Source organism: Oxyura jamaicensis, chromosome 18 (assembly GCF_011077185.1).
Source record: "Oxyura jamaicensis isolate SHBP4307 breed ruddy duck chromosome 18, BPBGC_Ojam_1.0, whole genome shotgun sequence".
In the NCBI taxonomy this organism is placed as follows: Eukaryota; Metazoa; Chordata; class Aves; order Anseriformes; family Anatidae; genus Oxyura; species Oxyura jamaicensis.
The window spans coordinates 3677159-3696264 of record NC_048910.1 but is presented as its reverse complement, the minus strand read 5'-3'; the positions used below and the strand labels follow the sequence as shown (position 1 = coordinate 3696264).

The window sequence follows — 19106 nt, the reverse complement described above, 5'->3', positions numbered from 1 at the left end:
TATAAGAAAGCTGCACAATATTTTAGCCAGTATTAATGCCATAGTAAGGCTCTACGTAAAAATCTTTGTAGCTATGTTGGCCATACCTTTACTTAACACAATCAGCTCTTGAAGGTAGAATTGCCACTGCAAAGAGAAACAGTAGAAAAAAAATATTCAAATAGGGTATGACACACAGTTTCACCTATTGTGTCAGCAAGCCAATAATTACATACAGCTCTTTTTTTTAAATCTAGCCTTAGGTGTGTCACTGTTTTACTTAAAGAAGAGTCATACTTCTAGCCACAAGCAAATTGTTGCTACCCTTAAAAAAATGCAGAACTCAGCATCTTGAAACAAAGTACATGATATCCATTGTGAGCTGAATTACGCAGCAAAAAATCCTACCTATATGAGAATACAAACTATTGGGTCCTTGGAGAAAAATAACAAATTGTGTACTTGCAAAGAGAGCTACTCCCTTGTTAAGAAGATGTAATAAATGATTGAGATCCTGAACTGTTTGCGTTGTCATGGTGCTAGAAATTGCAAATGGTTTATCCTTCGTTCACAGTCCTTAACAGTGCTGTTGAACTGGCTGGAGACAATGCCGAACTCGGAGCATAAGTAGCTGGTTGCCTGGAAAGAATGCTCAGAGTCAAGAGACAAGGTAGTCATCATCATAGTAGAGTAAGTGCACTGAAAAACTGGTGGTAACTAGAAAGTGTTGAGTGGGCATAATGGTTAAACAGTGACCACTCTTCTTACCCTTCTTCTTAAGAAAAAAAAATTAGACAGAGTATGCTTATTTGGAACACTTGCCTGAGAATTTTGATTTTTACGTATCTGTTGGTATTTTTCCCTATCCATATTTCAACAGGGTAGGCTTACTAACATTTGTTTATTTATTTTTTTAGAAGTCCAGTTAAACTGGTTTCTAAAACCTTGCATGATCTATTCAAACTTGAAGACCACAAAAGGAAGATTCTTGGCAAAGTAGATGAAACTTCACTTTTAGTGCAGGATCAGCTTACTACATTTTGAAATACTTGCACATACTGAAGTTGCTATTCAGGCATATCTTTATAAAAGTACTGCTTGACTGAGATTTTTTTGTCTCCCAGTCTGCACATGCATGCACTCTTTTTAAGCTTACCTATGAGGAAAGTTAAACATAATTTAATAACTTGGAAATGCAGGTAATTTGATTCCTGCCCCCTTGGGTGTGGAAATTATTGTCTGTAAAGTGGCAGGTGCACACTAAGAAGCAGAGCTGCTTTGTTTAAAACCTAAACAAAAACTGAAGAGGAAAATATACTTTTGCTCTATTATACAATTAGAAATTAAATTGTTGCTGCCTATCATAATTATATGAAACTACTGCATGGTCAGAATATAGCCTTATTTATCATTTGATGGTTTAGTTAGGTAATCAATAAATAGATCATCATTTAGAGGGATCTGAATACGTGCGTACAGTGTAGGAGTACAGGCAGCTTTGCCTTCCCTGCGGTGGTGTGTTGTTTTTGAAGAGGGAAAAAAAAAAGGAAGGTGTGGCTATGGATAAATGATGTAGCTTGCTCCAGGGCAAGATTGTCCTGCAGAATTGGGAAAATCTGAAGCATTGCTTTGAGCTACATCTTGTACCATGATGAAATATTAAGAATAGCTTTTTCTTTCATGTATGTGAATGTTGCCTTCAGAGGAGAGCCTACTCTGCGCCTACTGCGTCTTGCACTTGTGTAAACTTATTTCCTGCAGGGGCATCATATGGCTTTTTTATATTTTTTTAATAGCAGCATTTTAATTTGCAGCTCCCGAGCTTTTTCTTTATTGCTCTCTTCTGTATGTGTATTTATTTTACTTCCAGTGTTTTACTCCAAAACTTTGGGATTGAAGTAACGCGTTGAAGATGCCGACATTTATCTTTATGTAACAACAACGTGCTAAAAAGGCTGTAACTGACTGTGTAACTCTGGATTCAACCGTGGGGCAGTTTGAGTGGCTAGCAGAAAGTAGTTGGGTTAGAAGGGACTGCCAGTGTGCAGTGTAAAAGGGGGACTGGTCACTGCGTTTATCATTTTCTTCTATTTTCTCCTTGCCTATCTAAACAGAAGAAATTAAACCTGAGACTGGTCTGAAGGGCTTTTTCCCCTACTAATGCTGGCTGAAGCAGCCACTTTTGCGTGCTTCATCTCTATTGCTCCTGCAATTGAGGATAACACGGCCACAAGGCATAAAGGGTAGCTTCTCTGATTAAAAATAAACGTATAGTTGAGCCTAGGTCTGTTTCCATCATCCAGTTCACTGGGTAGCCACAGCTGGGGTACTGGTACGACTAAAGAGGTGTGAGAAGGCTGTTTGCAACAGCAGCTCTCAGCAGATGCTGGTCTCGCCTCCTCTTTTTAACTTGCTGGGATTGTTCAAAACCATTTTGCTTGTGATGATTGTTAAGCCTTCCCTCCCCTAATGCTATTAGTAAGGAAGAGAGTTTTCTGTGATGTTACAAGTCAGACTTTTCCCTTCTTTGAGTTCAGGAAGGGAATTTTGTTTTTGTGCCAAATTGGCAAGAGGTTTGAGAGTTTATTTTTTCTCTTCCCACAGCTTCAGGGTGGTATGTTTGAATTAATAGTAGTAAATTCTCAGAGGTTAGCAATAGTATAAGCTGCTTGTGAGTATAGTGTACCTGTCACAGGTGATAAAGGAAATTCAGACTTACTTGGTGGTACATCCAGTACTTACAAGCAGAGGGAAACCTGATATTTCTGTGTGCTGATGCCCATCACCTGGCTGGCCTCTGCTCTCTGATTATTTCTGGCTTGTTGGGGGAAGGAAATGAAATCAATGTGGGGCTGAAGAAGTGAGCTGGTAACCTCCTCTGAGTCCTGTTAACTTTCCCTGAAGCCAGTTAAGTGAGTACGTGGGGTAAATGGAAGGGAGCAGGAAAAAAGCAAGAATGATCAGTAGACTGATGGAATTGCAGCTTGCTTTTTAAAATCTGATTGTGTGCTTATTGTGCCCTTAGTTGCTTGTCGTGCTCACAGGCTAAATATACCTCAAGGAACTACAAAAGGTGTTTCATAGAGACTGCGAGATGCAAAACCACTCTTTGCTCTACCTGTTAGTAGTCAGGTGTGGTATATTTCAGACAAGTCAAGACATGATTCTTTAACCAGCTTAAAAAAATATCCCACTTTGTTTGACATAAACAGTTTCTTTATGTTAGGAAATCCTGGTGGAGTATCACATAAACTCCCACGACAAAGCAGACAGGTGAAGACACCTTTAACATGTTTCATCTTAGGCATGTTGCTTTCCTTGCTAATCCATGTGTTGCAGCAGACTGTGCCTGCATTTTAAAATATGAATTAACTTGAAAAAATTATTTATGTAGTTTGATAAGTTTAAAATACTTTCACTGAAAGGATTAACATAAAACAATGACTACCGTATGATTTATGAATATAATATGGCTGGGTGGTAATGACAAAATTCCTGTGTTTTTTTTGTTGTTGTTTTTTCTTAAACGTTATTCAGTCGCAGCACTGAATAGCTCAGGTGGCATCGCACAGACAGTATGTTGTTTGCTGGTTTTACCTATACAAGTTTTTCTTGAGGTAACAGAAGAATAAGAAAAATTGAAAAGTGCTGTTTAATTATAAGCAGAAACATCGGCCAGAAACTCATGTTGTATATAACAATCTGAAACTGTTTTCCATCATATTTAATAAACCAAATTTGAAGTGTAAATATGAAATGCAAGGAGCAGTATTTATTCTCCAGTGACAAACTTTTAACGTTGGAAATTTCGAAAGACTTGCATAGCTTTTAAAATTAGCCTATTAATATTTAACATGTAGGTGCTTACGCTCAGCCCGAAGTGTCCCTTTTCACTACCATTGGAGACAAAACAATGACCTGGAAGAATTTCAATCTGACCCAGCAAAGCTCTTCTGCAATACTCTGCAACACTTAACATCAGGCTACCTTTGACATAGTACGGGCAGCACTCTGCTTGCTGAGCTTCCCGGCTTGATGAGTTTTTTTGGTTTTGTTTACTCAGAATAGAACAATATTGAACTTTTGCATAACAGACAAAATCATGTTTTATCATATAGTTCATATAATTGGAAACGTCCAGCAGAAATTTGCTTCTTTTTGCTTTCCAGGATCATTTCTAGCCAGTTCCTTAATTTTAAGTGTTCTATAATTAAAATGAAATCCTTCCGAAATGTTCCTATACAAAGATTTTTAAGTTTCTCTGTATGCCAAAGAAGCAAATTAACGTGTGAAGATGATGTTTGACCCAGCACTCTTTCTACAGTTAGCCATGTAAGCTTCTTCCTAATGGAATGCCTCATAAACATTTGCTCTTCCAGTTGCTATCTCATGGTTGGCTTCCTTTTGTCTTGTAATTGCTTGATGCCTTTGTGGCAGGCAGAGGAATTGTTCACGCAAGTGGCAATAAGAAAGGATTGACTGTCTTTAGAACAATTTTTACACCTCTGGAGCAAAATGTTACATTTATTGGGTTTTGTTTTCTATTTTATTCTTTTTCTGTCTCTTGTTTCCCTTAATGGAGGTAATCACTACTGCCTCTGTAAATTCAGTTTATGCATTTCAGTGAATTTTAAGAACATAGTTCCTGCCCTGTAAGGAAACTGATAGCCATTACCATGGGAAGTTTGATATTATCAGTGTAATTAATATCATTATGCTAAAGAAAAGCTATATTGGAATTACTTTTCAGCCAGTATTTATTTCCTGTTTTGCCTGGAGTCAATAAATAATGTAATGAAGAGCTTCAGAGTTTGAAAGGAATAATTTTCTGCTTAAGTGATTCTCCTGAAGTGATATTTATTTGTCACTAAAGTTAATTGAATGCTGGAGGTGGATTTCTAAAGCTGTAGACTTCATGTCCTGGGATATGTTCTCTCTGTTGTGCTCTGTGGCAGGTTTTTAAATGTGGATCTGTTGCAGTAAAAAGAATTAAACTGTGGAGGGTTGTCAGATTTCATTCACAAAGTAATATTTTTGTGTAATCACACCTGTTTATCTACAGGTCACCTTTTCAAAAACTTCTTTGCAATTTATCCTAAAGTGTCACTTTTTAAACAGAATTTGCATACTGTTTACTGATTTTTTGTTACTTAAATCATACGATCATGCTTGTACAGATAGCTGAAAGCTTCCGTTGCTTAACTTTTAGTTTTGCTTAAGCCTTACTTAAGACTTGCTGTGTATTTGGCTATTGAGAAACTGTATTTCCAAGTTTTAATTTAAAGTTGCACTGTCTCGTATTTGAGATGTTAGATATGTCCAAGTTTATACTCGTGCTATGTTTAAAGTATAAAACCTTTCCATGTAGTTAAATGTATTTGTATACTCCTTAAACTATTTTGCTAAAGTAGGATGGCAGTTGTCTGCTTATGCCATGGAAAATTCCACAGCAAACTATAGACACAAGGAAGTATGCGGTTGTTTCAACACAAATTTTAGTTTAGAATTATATTTAAAAAAAATAAGCTAGTTAGAGAATATTTTGAATGTTTTGCTCGGAATCCTAAATAATGAAATGATATTGCACGTTTCTTCATGTGTTTTTAGTACTTATAATCAATATTTTATTTCCTCAGTGCGTTGGTTATTGCTGCAGTATTTGATCGTGATGTTAATTGCAGAAGAGCTGCTTCTGTAAGTTACCACATCCCAGCCTGTGTTTGTTATTTTTTGGTTTTGTTTTTTAATTTCATAATTTGTAGCATGTTCATCTGAGACTAGAGTTATAAGCAATATGTATGTGTAGTGAGCAGAAAAGTGTTTTTTTTTTTTAATCCTTCGAATTATGATGTGAATTTAGATACTAAATTACATAATCCACGGTTTCATATGTTGATTTATGGACACTGTTTACAATACAGTCTGCTGTATTTTTGTAATGTTGGATAACAAAGTATTTAACAAAGAGTTACTCGGTGTTTTCTACTCATAGTGTGACAAAAGGTTTAGTAATATACAGACTCTGCATCTTAAGAAAGTCACCAAGGTGGTACATTTTATGAGGTTATACTTCTCTAATTGTTCATCCACTGTTGCTGCATCTATAAAGATGCAGTGAGCTGCAAAATTCTAGAATAATCCTTCTCCTTCAAACTAAACTTCAAAATATTTTCAGTTATTTTACAGAACTCTTTCCATAGGATGGGGAATTTTGTTAAAGGAAGTGATACACCTGTTAGGCAGATATCATTATCTGGTTAACAGGACCGAAACCAAAGTGAAATCACTGTGTAGAAAATACTCGTGCTGTTGAAAACTGAAAAAAAAAAATGCATAATTCTTCTCGAGTAAGGGATTATTGGAAGATAGGTTATAATTGAGAGGATGAAAGAAGTAACATCTCATCTTTGAAGATGTAAGTCTATGTTGTATGTATTGCATTAGCTTTGTAAAGAAAAAAAGTAAAAAGAAAAATTGTATAACAGATTAAAAAAAAACAAACACACAAATTGAAAAAAAAGAACCCTGTAACTTTACAAATAGCTGCTCCTATGAAGCAAACACAGGGTCAAACAATGCCTGTCAAAGGCATTGTCCATATTCCTAAAAAACATTCCTATTGTCCATATTCCTAAAAAACAAACTTCCCCATGAATGCCTTTCTTAAAAAAAAAAGTAAAAAAATCAGGGATACCTGGACAGCATCCTTATTTTTTCTAGCCACACCCCTGCTTGAGAGTTTAAGTTGTTGAATGAAGGAGCAGCACAGTTGCTAGGGAAATGAGTCAGTTCTTGTGTAATCATATCAGGAATCATCTTGTCTAAATAGGTTAAAACCAAAGCATGGAAGCTAAGATGCTGTAGGTCGCTGAGTACTGATAAATCCTTTGCATAATGTACAACTGAAGAGTAACAGTAGTGCTACTTCCCCCAGGCTTCAACTCCTAAATTATAGAAACTGTAGAATTTACCATTCTTGGCTAATTTAAGTCACTTTATTCAAATAAAATCCTCAGAGAAAAACAAAGGTAGCTTTGCCTTCCCTAAGAACCATGCAAACTATAAAGGAATAATAGAATCACAGAATAACCTGAGGTGGAAGGGGCCCACAAGGACCATTGAGTTCTCCTCCTGGCTCCACACAGGACCACCCAGAAACCAACCCTTACATCTGAGAGTGTTGTCCAAACACTTCTTGAACTCTGTCAGGCTCGGTGCTGTGACCACTGCCCTGGGGAGCCTGTCCCAGTGCCCGAACAACCTCTGGGTGCAGAACCTTTTCCTACCACCCAGCCTGACCCTCCCCTGTCCCAGCTCCATGCCGTCCCCTCAGGTCCTGTCGCTGTCCCCAGAGAGCAGAGCTCAGTGCCTGCCCCTTCACTCCCCTTGTGAGGGAGCTGCAGGCCGCCATGAGGCCTCCCCTCGGCCTGTTCTGCTCTGGGCTGAACAAACCCAGGGACCTCAGCCACTCCTCACACATCTTCTGCTCTAGACCCTTCACCATCTTTGTAGCCCTCCTTTGGATGCTCTCTGATTAGTTTTATGTCCTTATATTGTAGTGCCCCAAACTACACGCAAGACTCAAGGTGAGGCCTCACCAGCATAGAGCAGTGTAATAGAGTAGATGGTAAAAAGTGAATTACTGTATTTGCTCTATAGGAATTGTAGGAGTCAATGGGTAATGTGTATAAAGATTTTTTAACATGTTTCCCACTACAGGAGTACTGCTTACCTCTAGTTGCAGTAGTCTTCATTATGATTCTATGTTTAAACATAAACTGATAGGTTGACCATGAAATATGGTGCTAAAACAGTTACATTTACTAATGCTATAAGCTTAATGAAGACTGTCCTTATATTTCAAGTGAGTACAACATACTACAGACATTTTGTCAGTTTCTGGTTGCAGTTTAAGCCAGGATATCAAATATCAAGCATTCTGTAATTTGATTATCTCCAGTCAATTTTTTTTATTATTATTATTATTATTTTTTTCCCCTGTTACTACATTATAATTTAGAGCTGGTTCAAGTTTTGAAGTTTGGGATTATTTTGATGGATAGTTATGAAAGTATTAAAATCTTACTCATTTTAGAAAGTCAGGCAAAGAAATATTTTGTTTGCCAGGCATTACTATAGTTTTTAAGAAAAACACCTGGGAGTCCTAATTATTCCCAATCATTACTACAGTTAAATGCATGTTTAAGTAAACAACATGTTTTACTAGATATTCCATCTATTACAATATGTGATGTATTATAATGTGGAGCACCAATAAAACACAATAGCATATAGAGATATTTTGAACCCCGAGGTCAGGGAGAATAAAACAAGATTGTTCTTTTGAAGCTTGAAACGCATTCTGAGCTGACTTTTGCAACTCTTTCATGAATAATCATTACAAAGAATGATCACACAAATAAGAGACCTTGGATAGGGCTGTATTCTGTTCTGACATGTTAAAGAGAGGGTTTTCTTTACACATGGTTGGTTGATACTTCTTAAAATCATGACTTCTACAATGTTTTAGTACTTCTTCAATTTTTGTGGGAACAAACTGAGAACTTTTTTCAAGGGCTACTAAATTGAAATTGGTATTAGCGTTGCTTTATAAATATTTATCTGGTTTTATAAACAGTGGTGAAAGTTGTATTTTTTTATAGATAAACTATGCAATTAGGTGTAAACTAACATCTAAATTAGATGTTTAAAATAAATCAGATGATGTGAACTATTTCTGCTATGCTGCTGGACTTGTATCTTCTACACCTTCATGATCATCTTTCTAAATGAGTTAGCAAATGAAAAGGTGATTCAGCACTGGAATTTTAAAATTCCTATATTAAGTAAAAAAGTTGGTGAAATCTTTATGTACCATAGCTGTTTTCCTTCTATGTTGCATCTAGGCCCCTGTATATCTTTTTCCAATGATTTTGCCACAGTATATTTTAGGCCTGGGCCTACAGATATATTACAGGTAGAATTAAACTTTCACTGTACTGAGACCAGAATTACATTCTTTGGGTAGCAAAGTTTCTGATGTTAACAACAGCAACAGAAAAAAAAAATAAAAATATTTTTACATTTTGTATCAGTAATGCACATTTGAGCAGTACCTTTTTTTAAGAAATTAAAGTACAATGATGATAAAGTCTAGGACATTGCTGCAGCTTGTGTTCCTGTTCTGGAAGGCTGCTTTCCATGTTGCCCAAGGGTGTATCTACGCTTCAGTTGCTGCGGAGGATAGCCTCTACCTGAGGTAATCCTAAACCAGCTAGCTTGGGGGCAGTGCTGGCAGCATGGCTACGACACCACACCGCACAGACTAAGGTGGGCTCCTAAACCTGCCTGCAAGGTGGATAAGCAGCTGAGAGTTGGCTTGTGTTGGGTGTCCTGCGATGGATGCACTTGCGAGCAGGAGCTGAGCTAGCCTGGGCAAGTCTACAGGAACTGCAGTCATTATCCTAAGCAGATATAACCTCAGAAGTGCAGTGGGAGACTGGCTTCATTAGGCCTTGCTTCACCCGTGTTCTGAGTGCTTGCTCCATATGTAGAATATGATACCTTGGTGAGCTTAACCTTTTGTTTTTACAGGTGGATTACCACGTGTATTGGATTTATGTAGGAAATACAGAAACTCCTGTCTGTTGAAGTTCTTACGACATTTTCAGTAGAGATTGGGACTTCAACATACCCCTGTATATTAAATATCAGTTGTCAGGTGGTAAATGCTATCCCTTCCCGGAGATTTGTGTTCGTTGATGGAGGGACATTACAAAAGAAAAGTGTCCAGATAGTGATGGTCACTTCTCTCTGAAAAGAGTTAAAATTTAGAGAAGTTTTTATTTGTGCATATGAGTATAGTTTCTTTTGAGAAAAAAAATAAAATGGAGACTTTTTTGAGAGAAATTTCAAGGCCTGGTAAGGAGTATGGAGTAGACTTTATTCTATATACAGTACAGGTAGAGAGATTAACTTTATGATTGTATTGCAGTTTGAAAGATTTTTAGTTTCTTTCATTGAAAAGACGAGAAACATCCATGAATTTTGCCTTCAGATTTTGTAACTTTACTATTTCAACGTGGTTTCAAATTGTCCGTTTCAAATGCTTGTTCTTGATATTTGTCTGAAGTTTTCACTGAACAAAAATCCGACTTGGCCTACTCTAAGCCAGTAGTCAGGCAAAAGCGAACTGTCTCAATTTCTGTTGTCTCCAATTATTGACTTTCAACTCTAGTGCAAAGCCTTGTGTCAGTACTCAAAAGCGCTCTTCTGGGTGTGACTAGTTTAATAAACTTGCATTCTTAAACTGCTGTCATGCAACATACAGCTTTAAGAACACTAGAGCACAGAGACGCAGAAACAAAAAAGCCCTGTGGGCTTGTTCTATTAACAAAGCTTACTTTATTTAAAAAAGAAAAGCCATGGGTCATTTATATTGTTGTGTGTTTTGAATTCATCTGGTGTTTATCAAAAAGCAAACCTGACTCGTTTTGGTATGTTTGTTCTCTGTTCTTCAGGCTGCCTTCCAGGAGAATGTTGGGAGACAGGTATGGTAACTTTCCTGAATCTTCATTCATGAGTGTGCTCTGGAGATGAGTGTAAACGTGTAGTACCTCAAATCAAAATTAGATGCTATGGCTTCAGAGAAGATGAGTAGGAGAATGTTACAAAATATGTATTTTCACTACCAGAAAGCAGATTCTTGTGTGATATTTTCCTGAGATGTGAGTTTTATTTTGGTACTCTGGTTTTGGAAAAAGATGGGCAATCTGGTAATTGTAAGTTGTTTGGGAAAGCAAAATTCGCAGCTATTCTACACCTTCCAAGCTGCAATGCTCTTAAAGCAGGAAAAGCACAAGTTTGGGTTATTCTTTTGTTCCACTGGCATTCCAGTTTTAAACAAGTGGAAGAGCTGAAGTGTGCTGCACACTCCTTGCTGTGGTTTGGTGATAAGACAATGAGCTAGGCTTAAGATTCTGAAACCCAGTATTTGGGTTTTGTGTGCTGTATCGTAATGCTACCATCTGGAAGCTCCTGAGAAAGCCATTAATTTTAGAGGAATCTAAGTTTTTTGAAAAAAGTATTGTGGTAGGTTCCTATGTAATTTAGCAACATTTATGTTGTTAAAAAGCTCAAAGAACTTTGATTTGCAACCTTGCAGGAGAAGCAAATAGGATAAGAACTTCGATTTCAAAGTTTCCTCATTTCTCCTCAGGAATTAATAAAGCTGAAAATACAACTTACAGGGTGGAAAACCATTCAGCTAGTGAATTATTCTGACAAAGCAAGGCATGTAGAGTTAAGAGCGTGGTTCAAGCAAATTTTGATTTCAGTAAGATGTTCTTTAAGACATCTTTGTTAAAATGCTATGTCTAGCTTTGCCAGATACCATTCCTGAAGATCTCTGTTACGAGCCAGGATATTATTCCTTTAAAGCTATGGTTATTAAGCAATGTGTCCTGAAGTAGTGTGTGTATTTCTAGATAGAATGAGGTTAATAGCAGAGAAAGGGTGCGAGAAGACCGGGAGGAAGAGGGTAGCTATTTTTGATGACCTGACCCAACTAGGTCTGTGATAAGTAGAAGCCAGCCTGATTCTTCCCTGGGTCTATAGTTACTGCTCAAAGAGGTTAGTCATCACAAAACCACTCATCCTAATTCCTCATCATGAGGCACTGAATGGAGTAAACACCTTACTCTGCCTTCAGTTCCAGGAGAGACAGGGCTCCTGGGTGCTGTAGGCTTAGAAATGCTTTCACGTAGGAAAAGTTCCATGGAGCTTTTTATTGCTTGGTCAGAGTTAGTTTACAACCAGAAATTAACAATACTGCTTTGACACAATTCACGTTTTTTGATGCTGAATGAACGCGCAATTTCAGCATCTATGTTGGACTACTAAGGAGGAGTTAGTAGTAAGATAATGAAGTTATGGCATGAGGAGCAGGATCAGTCTCCCAGCTAGTTCCTGTAGAAGTTCAGACGTTTTTATTTGCTGAACTATTCCCTACTGCCTAGGAAAATGATTACTTAATCAGTGGATACACCCTCTATAGTCCTTTACCTGGATGTAAGGTGTTGAAAGAGTCACCCTTTCTCTAAATTGGAAGGAGCTAAAACGTACTCTCCATCTGAAGTAACAATGGTGATATGAAATACGTGGAGAAAGAAGTTGACCTTGCTTACTTCCTTATTCCTGCCTGCTTCACCTTTGCAATGCAACATGACCTAAATCTGAGAACTTGCTTTTATGGCCTCAGAAGAACAAGCCTTGTAAATTATATTTCATGTAAGGGAAAACACTGAAAAATTTGCAGATTATATATATATATTTAGCATAAACAATGGTAAAAGCCCATACTTCTAATAAGACAAACTTTTGTATTGGAGAAGTAAGTTTCAAGTATTTTGACAGAATGGAAGTCGTGACCTCTGGAGCCATGACCTCTGTACTCTTGAACTTGGTTGTAGGAATTTTCCTGTCTCACTGACATGCACTGTGGCACTCTGACCTGCGATGAGACAGCATGAAACTGGCACACTTATAGTCCAGTTATAAAGAGCACAGTCCAAGTACAAGCTAGAATTGAAATTGATTAGCTGTGATTTTTCCTTATGTGCAATATTATATATTCTTACATATTTTACATTTCTTTTATGTTTCATTCTATGTCATCTTGTTTGCTACAAATCATGGTTAGGTATTTCTCATGTGAATTTTTCTCCCTACTTGGTGTTTCATGAGGCTTTTTGAGGGTGCATTCATTTCATCTTTGCGTTATTAGGGCTTGCAGGTAGTCTCTTGTATGAGCCATACATATTCTGTCTGCTCTTCTTGGTTCGGTCAGATTACAGGCCTTGGTTTTTGGACAGTTGGCAGTATGCTACCCAGCAAAAGACCTCTGCAGCAGCTGACACCTTCCCACTGCTTGTGCTCTATGCTTCTTTAATTATTCAGGCTTAGATGTAAAGATATTTTTTACTATTTTTGCATGGCTGTATCCTAATGTGGAAGGGATGAGTGAACTGTAAACAAACAAAACTGTATCATATCCAGAACCTGTACTTCCACATAGCCTTATTGCTTAAATATCATATGATTGTCCCTTTTGTAAGTAAGCATAGTGTCTTTCAGTTGGCTGTTTTCCATTTGTACTTAATTATGGCTTGTGGAGGCTATGCTGCCTCCTCCATTCCAAAACACAGCCAGGCTGCGTAGTACTATATAAAGTCAGTTAGAGCCAAGCAAAATTGTGAATATCTGACATTTTAGTATATTATTGATGTTTTAAAAGACAAATTTTAGGTGTTGATTACATATTTTGGATTATAATTATTTTCTGAAACCATAATTTTTTGAGCATTGATGTCAGAAGCATCATACTTCTTAAGGATTCAACATGGCTTTGCTAGGAGCCAGTGCTCTTTTTAAAAACAAACAATTCTTTAGTTCATTAACAAATAAATCATAAAACATGTGTAAGTAGAAACATAAAAGTATATGAGCTCCCATTTATTCTACGTGATGCATTTTTTCATGCCCAACTCCTAATTTTACACTTCAGAAAACTTGCAACAGAAGCTCATTCCTTTGCATAATGCAAAAAACACGTTTACATTTATTTAAACTTTTTAGAGATTTTTTTTTTGTGCATGCATAATGCAATCAACAAACATATACGTGGCTATGACTTGAAGGTGTTAAAAAAGCTATTGCATAGTTTATTACCTGCTGCTATTTACTTTGTTTATCATTGACTCACTAGTGAAGCTAGACATGTTGCTGCTTCTGTATAATATCCTTTATCTCTTTAGCACAGGTGATTTTACTATAAATTAGAAATTAAATTGTATTTTTTCAGTGGTTGTACAGTAGTAGGGGATTATTCTCAATACATTGTCTATTCAGAAAATACTTTACATTTTTTAATGTTATTTTCTGTTTTTTTCCACTTCTCTACAATGTTTGTAGGGCACTTTTCCGCATGGCATTGACATATTAACTGCAGCTGATTATTTTGCTGTTGGTAACAGAGTTAACTGTTATCTGACTATCAGGTAAGTTTTTTTTTTAAGCTTTTCTAAACACAAAGGACCTCTTTTATTTAATGAAATATTTGTTTGATTGTTTGACCTAACAGTAAACATAAACAACAAAATACAATAAAGATAATAAATATAAACAGTATTATGTTTACTGTTGTTGTTTTTCTAATACATGAAAACTTGTTTTTTCTTCTTTCTACATCAAACTGCTAATTACACATAAAACATGGTGAAATGCGACCACGATGTTCCTCCAACTTGTCTACGTGCTCTATTACTTTATAGATGCACTGAAACTGGAAGAAGCAGCCAAGAGGCATTATTAGTGGGTGTCACAAAACTGTCTAGGCTGGTTAAGCTTAGATAAGATTAGGGAATTCTGAAGAGCTGGAGCAAATGGAGAGGCTGGCAGTTAGACTATGATATGGGTTAAAAAAATAATGTCCATTTAAAATAAGAAGTACTTTGCACAAGTTGTTGAATTTGTAGACCCTTAATTTGAGTGCTTATATTTTTCATAGAAAGCTCAGGGAAACTAACCACAGTGTGCAGCAATTCCGAAAAACCAAACCGATCCCTGCATTATGGAGTCTGCACAGAATGTTATGGGAAATACCAGCACTGGTGTGGTGCTATTATAAATCAGGGGCTTTTCTTGGAATACCGTGCTCTGTTCTGGTCAGTTATCTGAAAATACAATAAAGCTGAAGTAAGGGGAATTCAAAGGCAAGCTGTGTGCACATGATGACTAAAATGAACAAAAGATTGCACTTTCTCATGAAAAGATGAAAAAGGCTGAGGGCTGGGTTCTAACTTTAGTTGCATGCCGAAGACAGACAGTCTAGCCTAGTTGTCTGGCCTCTCTCTGTAGGCAGTGTAAGGAGACAGGCACCTACAGGAGGTGATTCAGACCATTTTAAGATACGTAAGATAAATTGCCTTATGGACTTGCATGGTGCTCTGAGAAGCCAACAGGTTAGAAAGGTTCTAAGAGATTAGGTTCTTGGGAATAGAAATAGCAAAGAAAAAATGCTTATGCTTCTTTACCAGCTTCGTAACCTCCAAGGAACATTTTTTTAAAGATAATTTGCACTGAATGCCTCTATCTTCTTGAGGATTTTTCACTAATTTGGCCACCACCATATTGTCCCTTTTGTGCATAATCGTTCCAGTCTGTGCATATCTTCACCTTTTACCTACTGTCTTTCTACTGTGGTCCACACCCTCCTCCTACACTCTTCCCCTGAGCTCCCGCCTACTGAGCCAAGATGGGGAAATATAGGCGCTTGGTATTCACTGCTGCCCTGGATTGGTAGACTGACAATGGAAATTTTGGAAGTCTGGCTTTCTATACTAGTGCAAAACAGAAGATACTCAAAATTGGCACATGTTTTTTTATTCTCTCTCTCTCTTCAGTTTGAAAGTTAATTATGTTCTCCTTACTTCTTGAGAGCCGTGATAATTTTTCTCTCAAATATTTCATTTATTACTCCTTTCATTGTGATTTCCAGAGGTTTTGTTGGAGTGTGACTTACCTACGTGAAAATATTTGAAGGTTGATTTTTTTCTTTACTTCTCGTGTCTTTAAGTTGTGTAACAGAAATAATAAATTTGCAAATTCTTTATAAATAATCTTACACAGTTAGTAGCATGAATCCCTGAAACCATGTTCAGTGTTATTAATCAAGCTCTTCTTTGTAAATTATTTGTCATCTAATACATCATACTAGTTAAAATCTTCACCACTTTGCTTTTTGAGCAGGATGTCATTATTTGGGTCAATACTTAATTATTTCCTTATTTTTGTCTGAGTAACATCAAAGCAAAGTGCATAAGCATATATTTGGCAGCACAGAAAACATGTATCATTATGATGTGGTAGGAAGAATGAACCTTTCTGATCGGTATGCCTTAAGGTGGTGTAATTGTTTATGTAGCTGGAAAAAGCTACTTGAGGTTCACGTTGCAGATCTAGAATCTTTAGCTCTCTCTCTCCCACCCAGATAAATAAAATCGTGGTACACTGTTTACCAGCGTGTTGCTGCTATATGAAAGGAAACCGTGCAGGTGTGAAAATCTGCGCTAGTGAATCTACTTTGAGCAGCAAAAGCTCACTAAATACGTGCCAGTTTCTACAGTTGAATATTTTTTTGGTTAATAAATGATTTATGGTACTGCTTCTCTACAAGAATATAGGTTTTTAGATATATGTGCTACATAGGTGTGTGTATATAGTTGCTTATCCTTCTAAATCAGATATTTTTATGGAAGTTTTGTATACTTGCTGTCCTTCGGAAACGTTTTTGCTGAATGTTCTTTGGAAGATTCAGCTCAAATATGTTAATCCATTTCTGAGGATGAAAGTGGAGGAAGCCTATGTCCTATTTTGTATGAACTGGGAGTAAAGAGACTGATTTCAGGAGTTCTGGGCTATGTAAAAGTACAGTTAAGAAAGAAACTTCTTAATCTAAATAAAGAGCAACATTATCAGGAAGGCTAGAATTGTATGAAAGCCTACTTGTATAAAATACTCAGTAGGGGTCAAAACTTGAGGGTTCTAGCTAAAGGCAGTTATCAAATAAAAGTCGAAGTGAGAGTGGGCTGCCGACACAGTCCAAAAGATCCAACTTTGAGTTGTGCAACTAAGTTCAGAGTAAAATGGCTTGAAAGAACGGTGGGTGCTAACACTAAGATCCAAAAAGCTATTGCGAAGAGAAGAGTGTAGCTATGTCAGAGGGAATTTGCGTGTTCTCCCAGAACAAGGAAGGGAACAACAGTGATGAATTTTACCATTTCTCTGCTGGCATCAACAATCCATCAATCCAGCTGGCAGCCTGCGTGTGATCCCCCTCCAGGGCTTGTAGCAGTAGCAGATGGTACTTTGGTGTTGTGTTCAAATGACTGAGGTTGTGCTGTGGAGTTAAGGATTCCAATTCTTCGGGTGAATTGTGTAGATATCAGTGCGTTAACATATAAAGGCTTGTAGCCTTTTTTTTTTTTTTCTAATTACACTCATGTATGTTAATAGAACACTGTTATGGTTGCAAGGTTAATCACTCAAAAGATATGAAAAGGTAACATTAAGTTAATCCATATGTCCTTAGTTTTGTCCTATCATGTGTGCCATTTCGACACAAACACATTCTACTGGTTGTTTAGCTTTCCAAGATTATTTAATGTACATCAGATGCACTTAAAAAAACATTTCACTTGACTTCTGTTGACCTTAGCTTTCAATAGTTGATGCTTCTGAAGATTGGAAAGCAAGTGTGTCTGTAAAGTCAGGTAATTATGCAGGCTGCCTAGCTAATTACTTCTGGTGTTCCCTCGCATCTTAGGTCTTGACTTTGCAGCATTAATATTTTTGTCATAATTGGCTTTTTGTGTGTTTATTTTTTAAAAAGAACAAATCGAAACCATTATTCAATTTTGGAATATTGTCTCTGGGAAAATAAAAGGCATTTCTATAGCTTAATTTTAGTGTGCAGTGTGTATTACACATTAACACATTTCTGCAATCCAAAATTTCTATATACGTTCATATACACTTCTCCATTCTGTAGAATGTAGCAATGGGAACTGAGTATTGATCTTTTGCTTTTCATTGCTGTCAAGCTTTTTGTTTGCGTCGTAGTTTTTACAGAGAATCTGAAAGACTTTTGCAAAAGTGATTTAAATTTTTGACAGTACTCGTAAAATATTTACGATTGTTTATTTCATTCAGCTGCATCTCATTAAGAAGAAGGCATGATTAAGTGATTTTTGGTTCCCTTAAAACTAGAGGATTTTAATCTTTGGAGTAGCTTGTATTAAAATGCACGCACCTGTTGATTCTCTATTCTATCATGCAGATCTTTCTCTTTTCAGTGTGTATATTGCTGGTTTTCCTGAGTATACACAACCAATGATCGATCATTTAGTTAACATGAAGATTAACCACTGGGATAGGTAAGTTCATAAAGTCTAATTATATTAACATCCAGGAATTGGCTTTTCTGCATGTAATGCTTATGTTACTTAGAACAGAGTTTGTAACACTGACTGAAGGGAAATAGGCAAGTAGTAGCTGACGTCATCCGTGCCTTCGAGCATATTGTCACTTAAAAAGTGCTTATGAATTTTGACCTCAATCTGTTAATAGATTAATAAAACACGTTTATATGGTATATAGTATATGTGAGTGGTAAACACCAGCACTATACAATTATCATAATTAAAGTAGATTTCATGCATGGAGATAGAGCTTAGTCATATTCAATGTTCATGAAGATTAAAACATGTACATATAACACAAATGAGATTATATCAGTGCTGATAATAGTTTGCATCACGAGAAATAATAATAGTTTACTGTAGTGTCCCTGCCAATGTATAGAATGAGCCCTCAGGTTCTACCATCCACACTTATGTTTTTCTTTGTCTCTTTCAGCAATAAGGTCTATTCATATAGCTAAAAGCTAGCTGTAGGCTGTCTCTTTGGCCCATTGTTCTGTTTTGTTGGCCTTTTTTAAGGGGGGAAGGTTAGGATGGACAGAGAATACCACGTTCTTTAATGTTGCTGGGGTCTTTGTTCTGATTGTGGACCTTCCAGACCTTTTTTTTTTTTTTTTAAAAAAATACGTTACTTCTACTAAATTGCTAACAAGAAAACTCCAAAAATGCTTTTTTAAATCTTCAGTGTTATTCGAGAACTTTCAACTAAGGCTCTGCATAACCTTACTCCACGGGCTCCCGAATACATGGCAAATGTGGGTAGGTAACTCGTAACAGGTTCTGCACAGAATCTGTTTTGTCTTGTCCAGTCTGACATCTGCAGAAGAATTTCTTTCTGATTGTTGTGTATGTAATCAAATGTTTCTTGAATGAATTCACAGTCCTTTGCTCGGCCCACTCAGGGTGCCAAGGATGTACTAGCTGCTACCTATTATGCCTGAAAGACAGCAGCTGAAACCCAGGTTACAGATCTTACCTAGACTCCCTAGGGAGAGTTAGAAAGGTGACAGTGGCAGCGGCAGTTTACGTTGAAGTAAAATTCCACGGAGGTGGCTACAAGCCTCATTTTCCCTACCGCTCAGCCAACCC

General features: G+C 36.9%; 1 protein-coding gene across 4 annotated transcripts in view; it reads left to right on the top strand.

Moving 5' to 3' along the window:
- TBCD (tubulin folding cofactor D) overlaps nucleotides 1-19106 on the top strand; it is a 128422-nt gene that overhangs the window by 57519 nt on the left and 51797 nt on the right. For all 4 annotated transcript variants that reach the window (XR_004755141.1, XM_035342377.1, XM_035342378.1 and 1 more), the window contains 5 exons: nucleotides 5616-5673; nucleotides 10500-10529; nucleotides 13951-14036; nucleotides 17892-17972; nucleotides 18703-18776. Coding sequence is in view for 3 of the 4 variants with exons in the window: in XM_035342377.1 (XP_035198268.1) it covers nucleotides 5616-5673; nucleotides 10500-10529; nucleotides 13951-14036; nucleotides 17892-17972; nucleotides 18703-18776 (329 nt within the window). In the remaining variant the exon portion in view is untranslated. The remainder of the gene's footprint in view (nucleotides 1-5615; nucleotides 5674-10499; nucleotides 10530-13950; nucleotides 14037-17891; nucleotides 17973-18702; nucleotides 18777-19106) is intronic.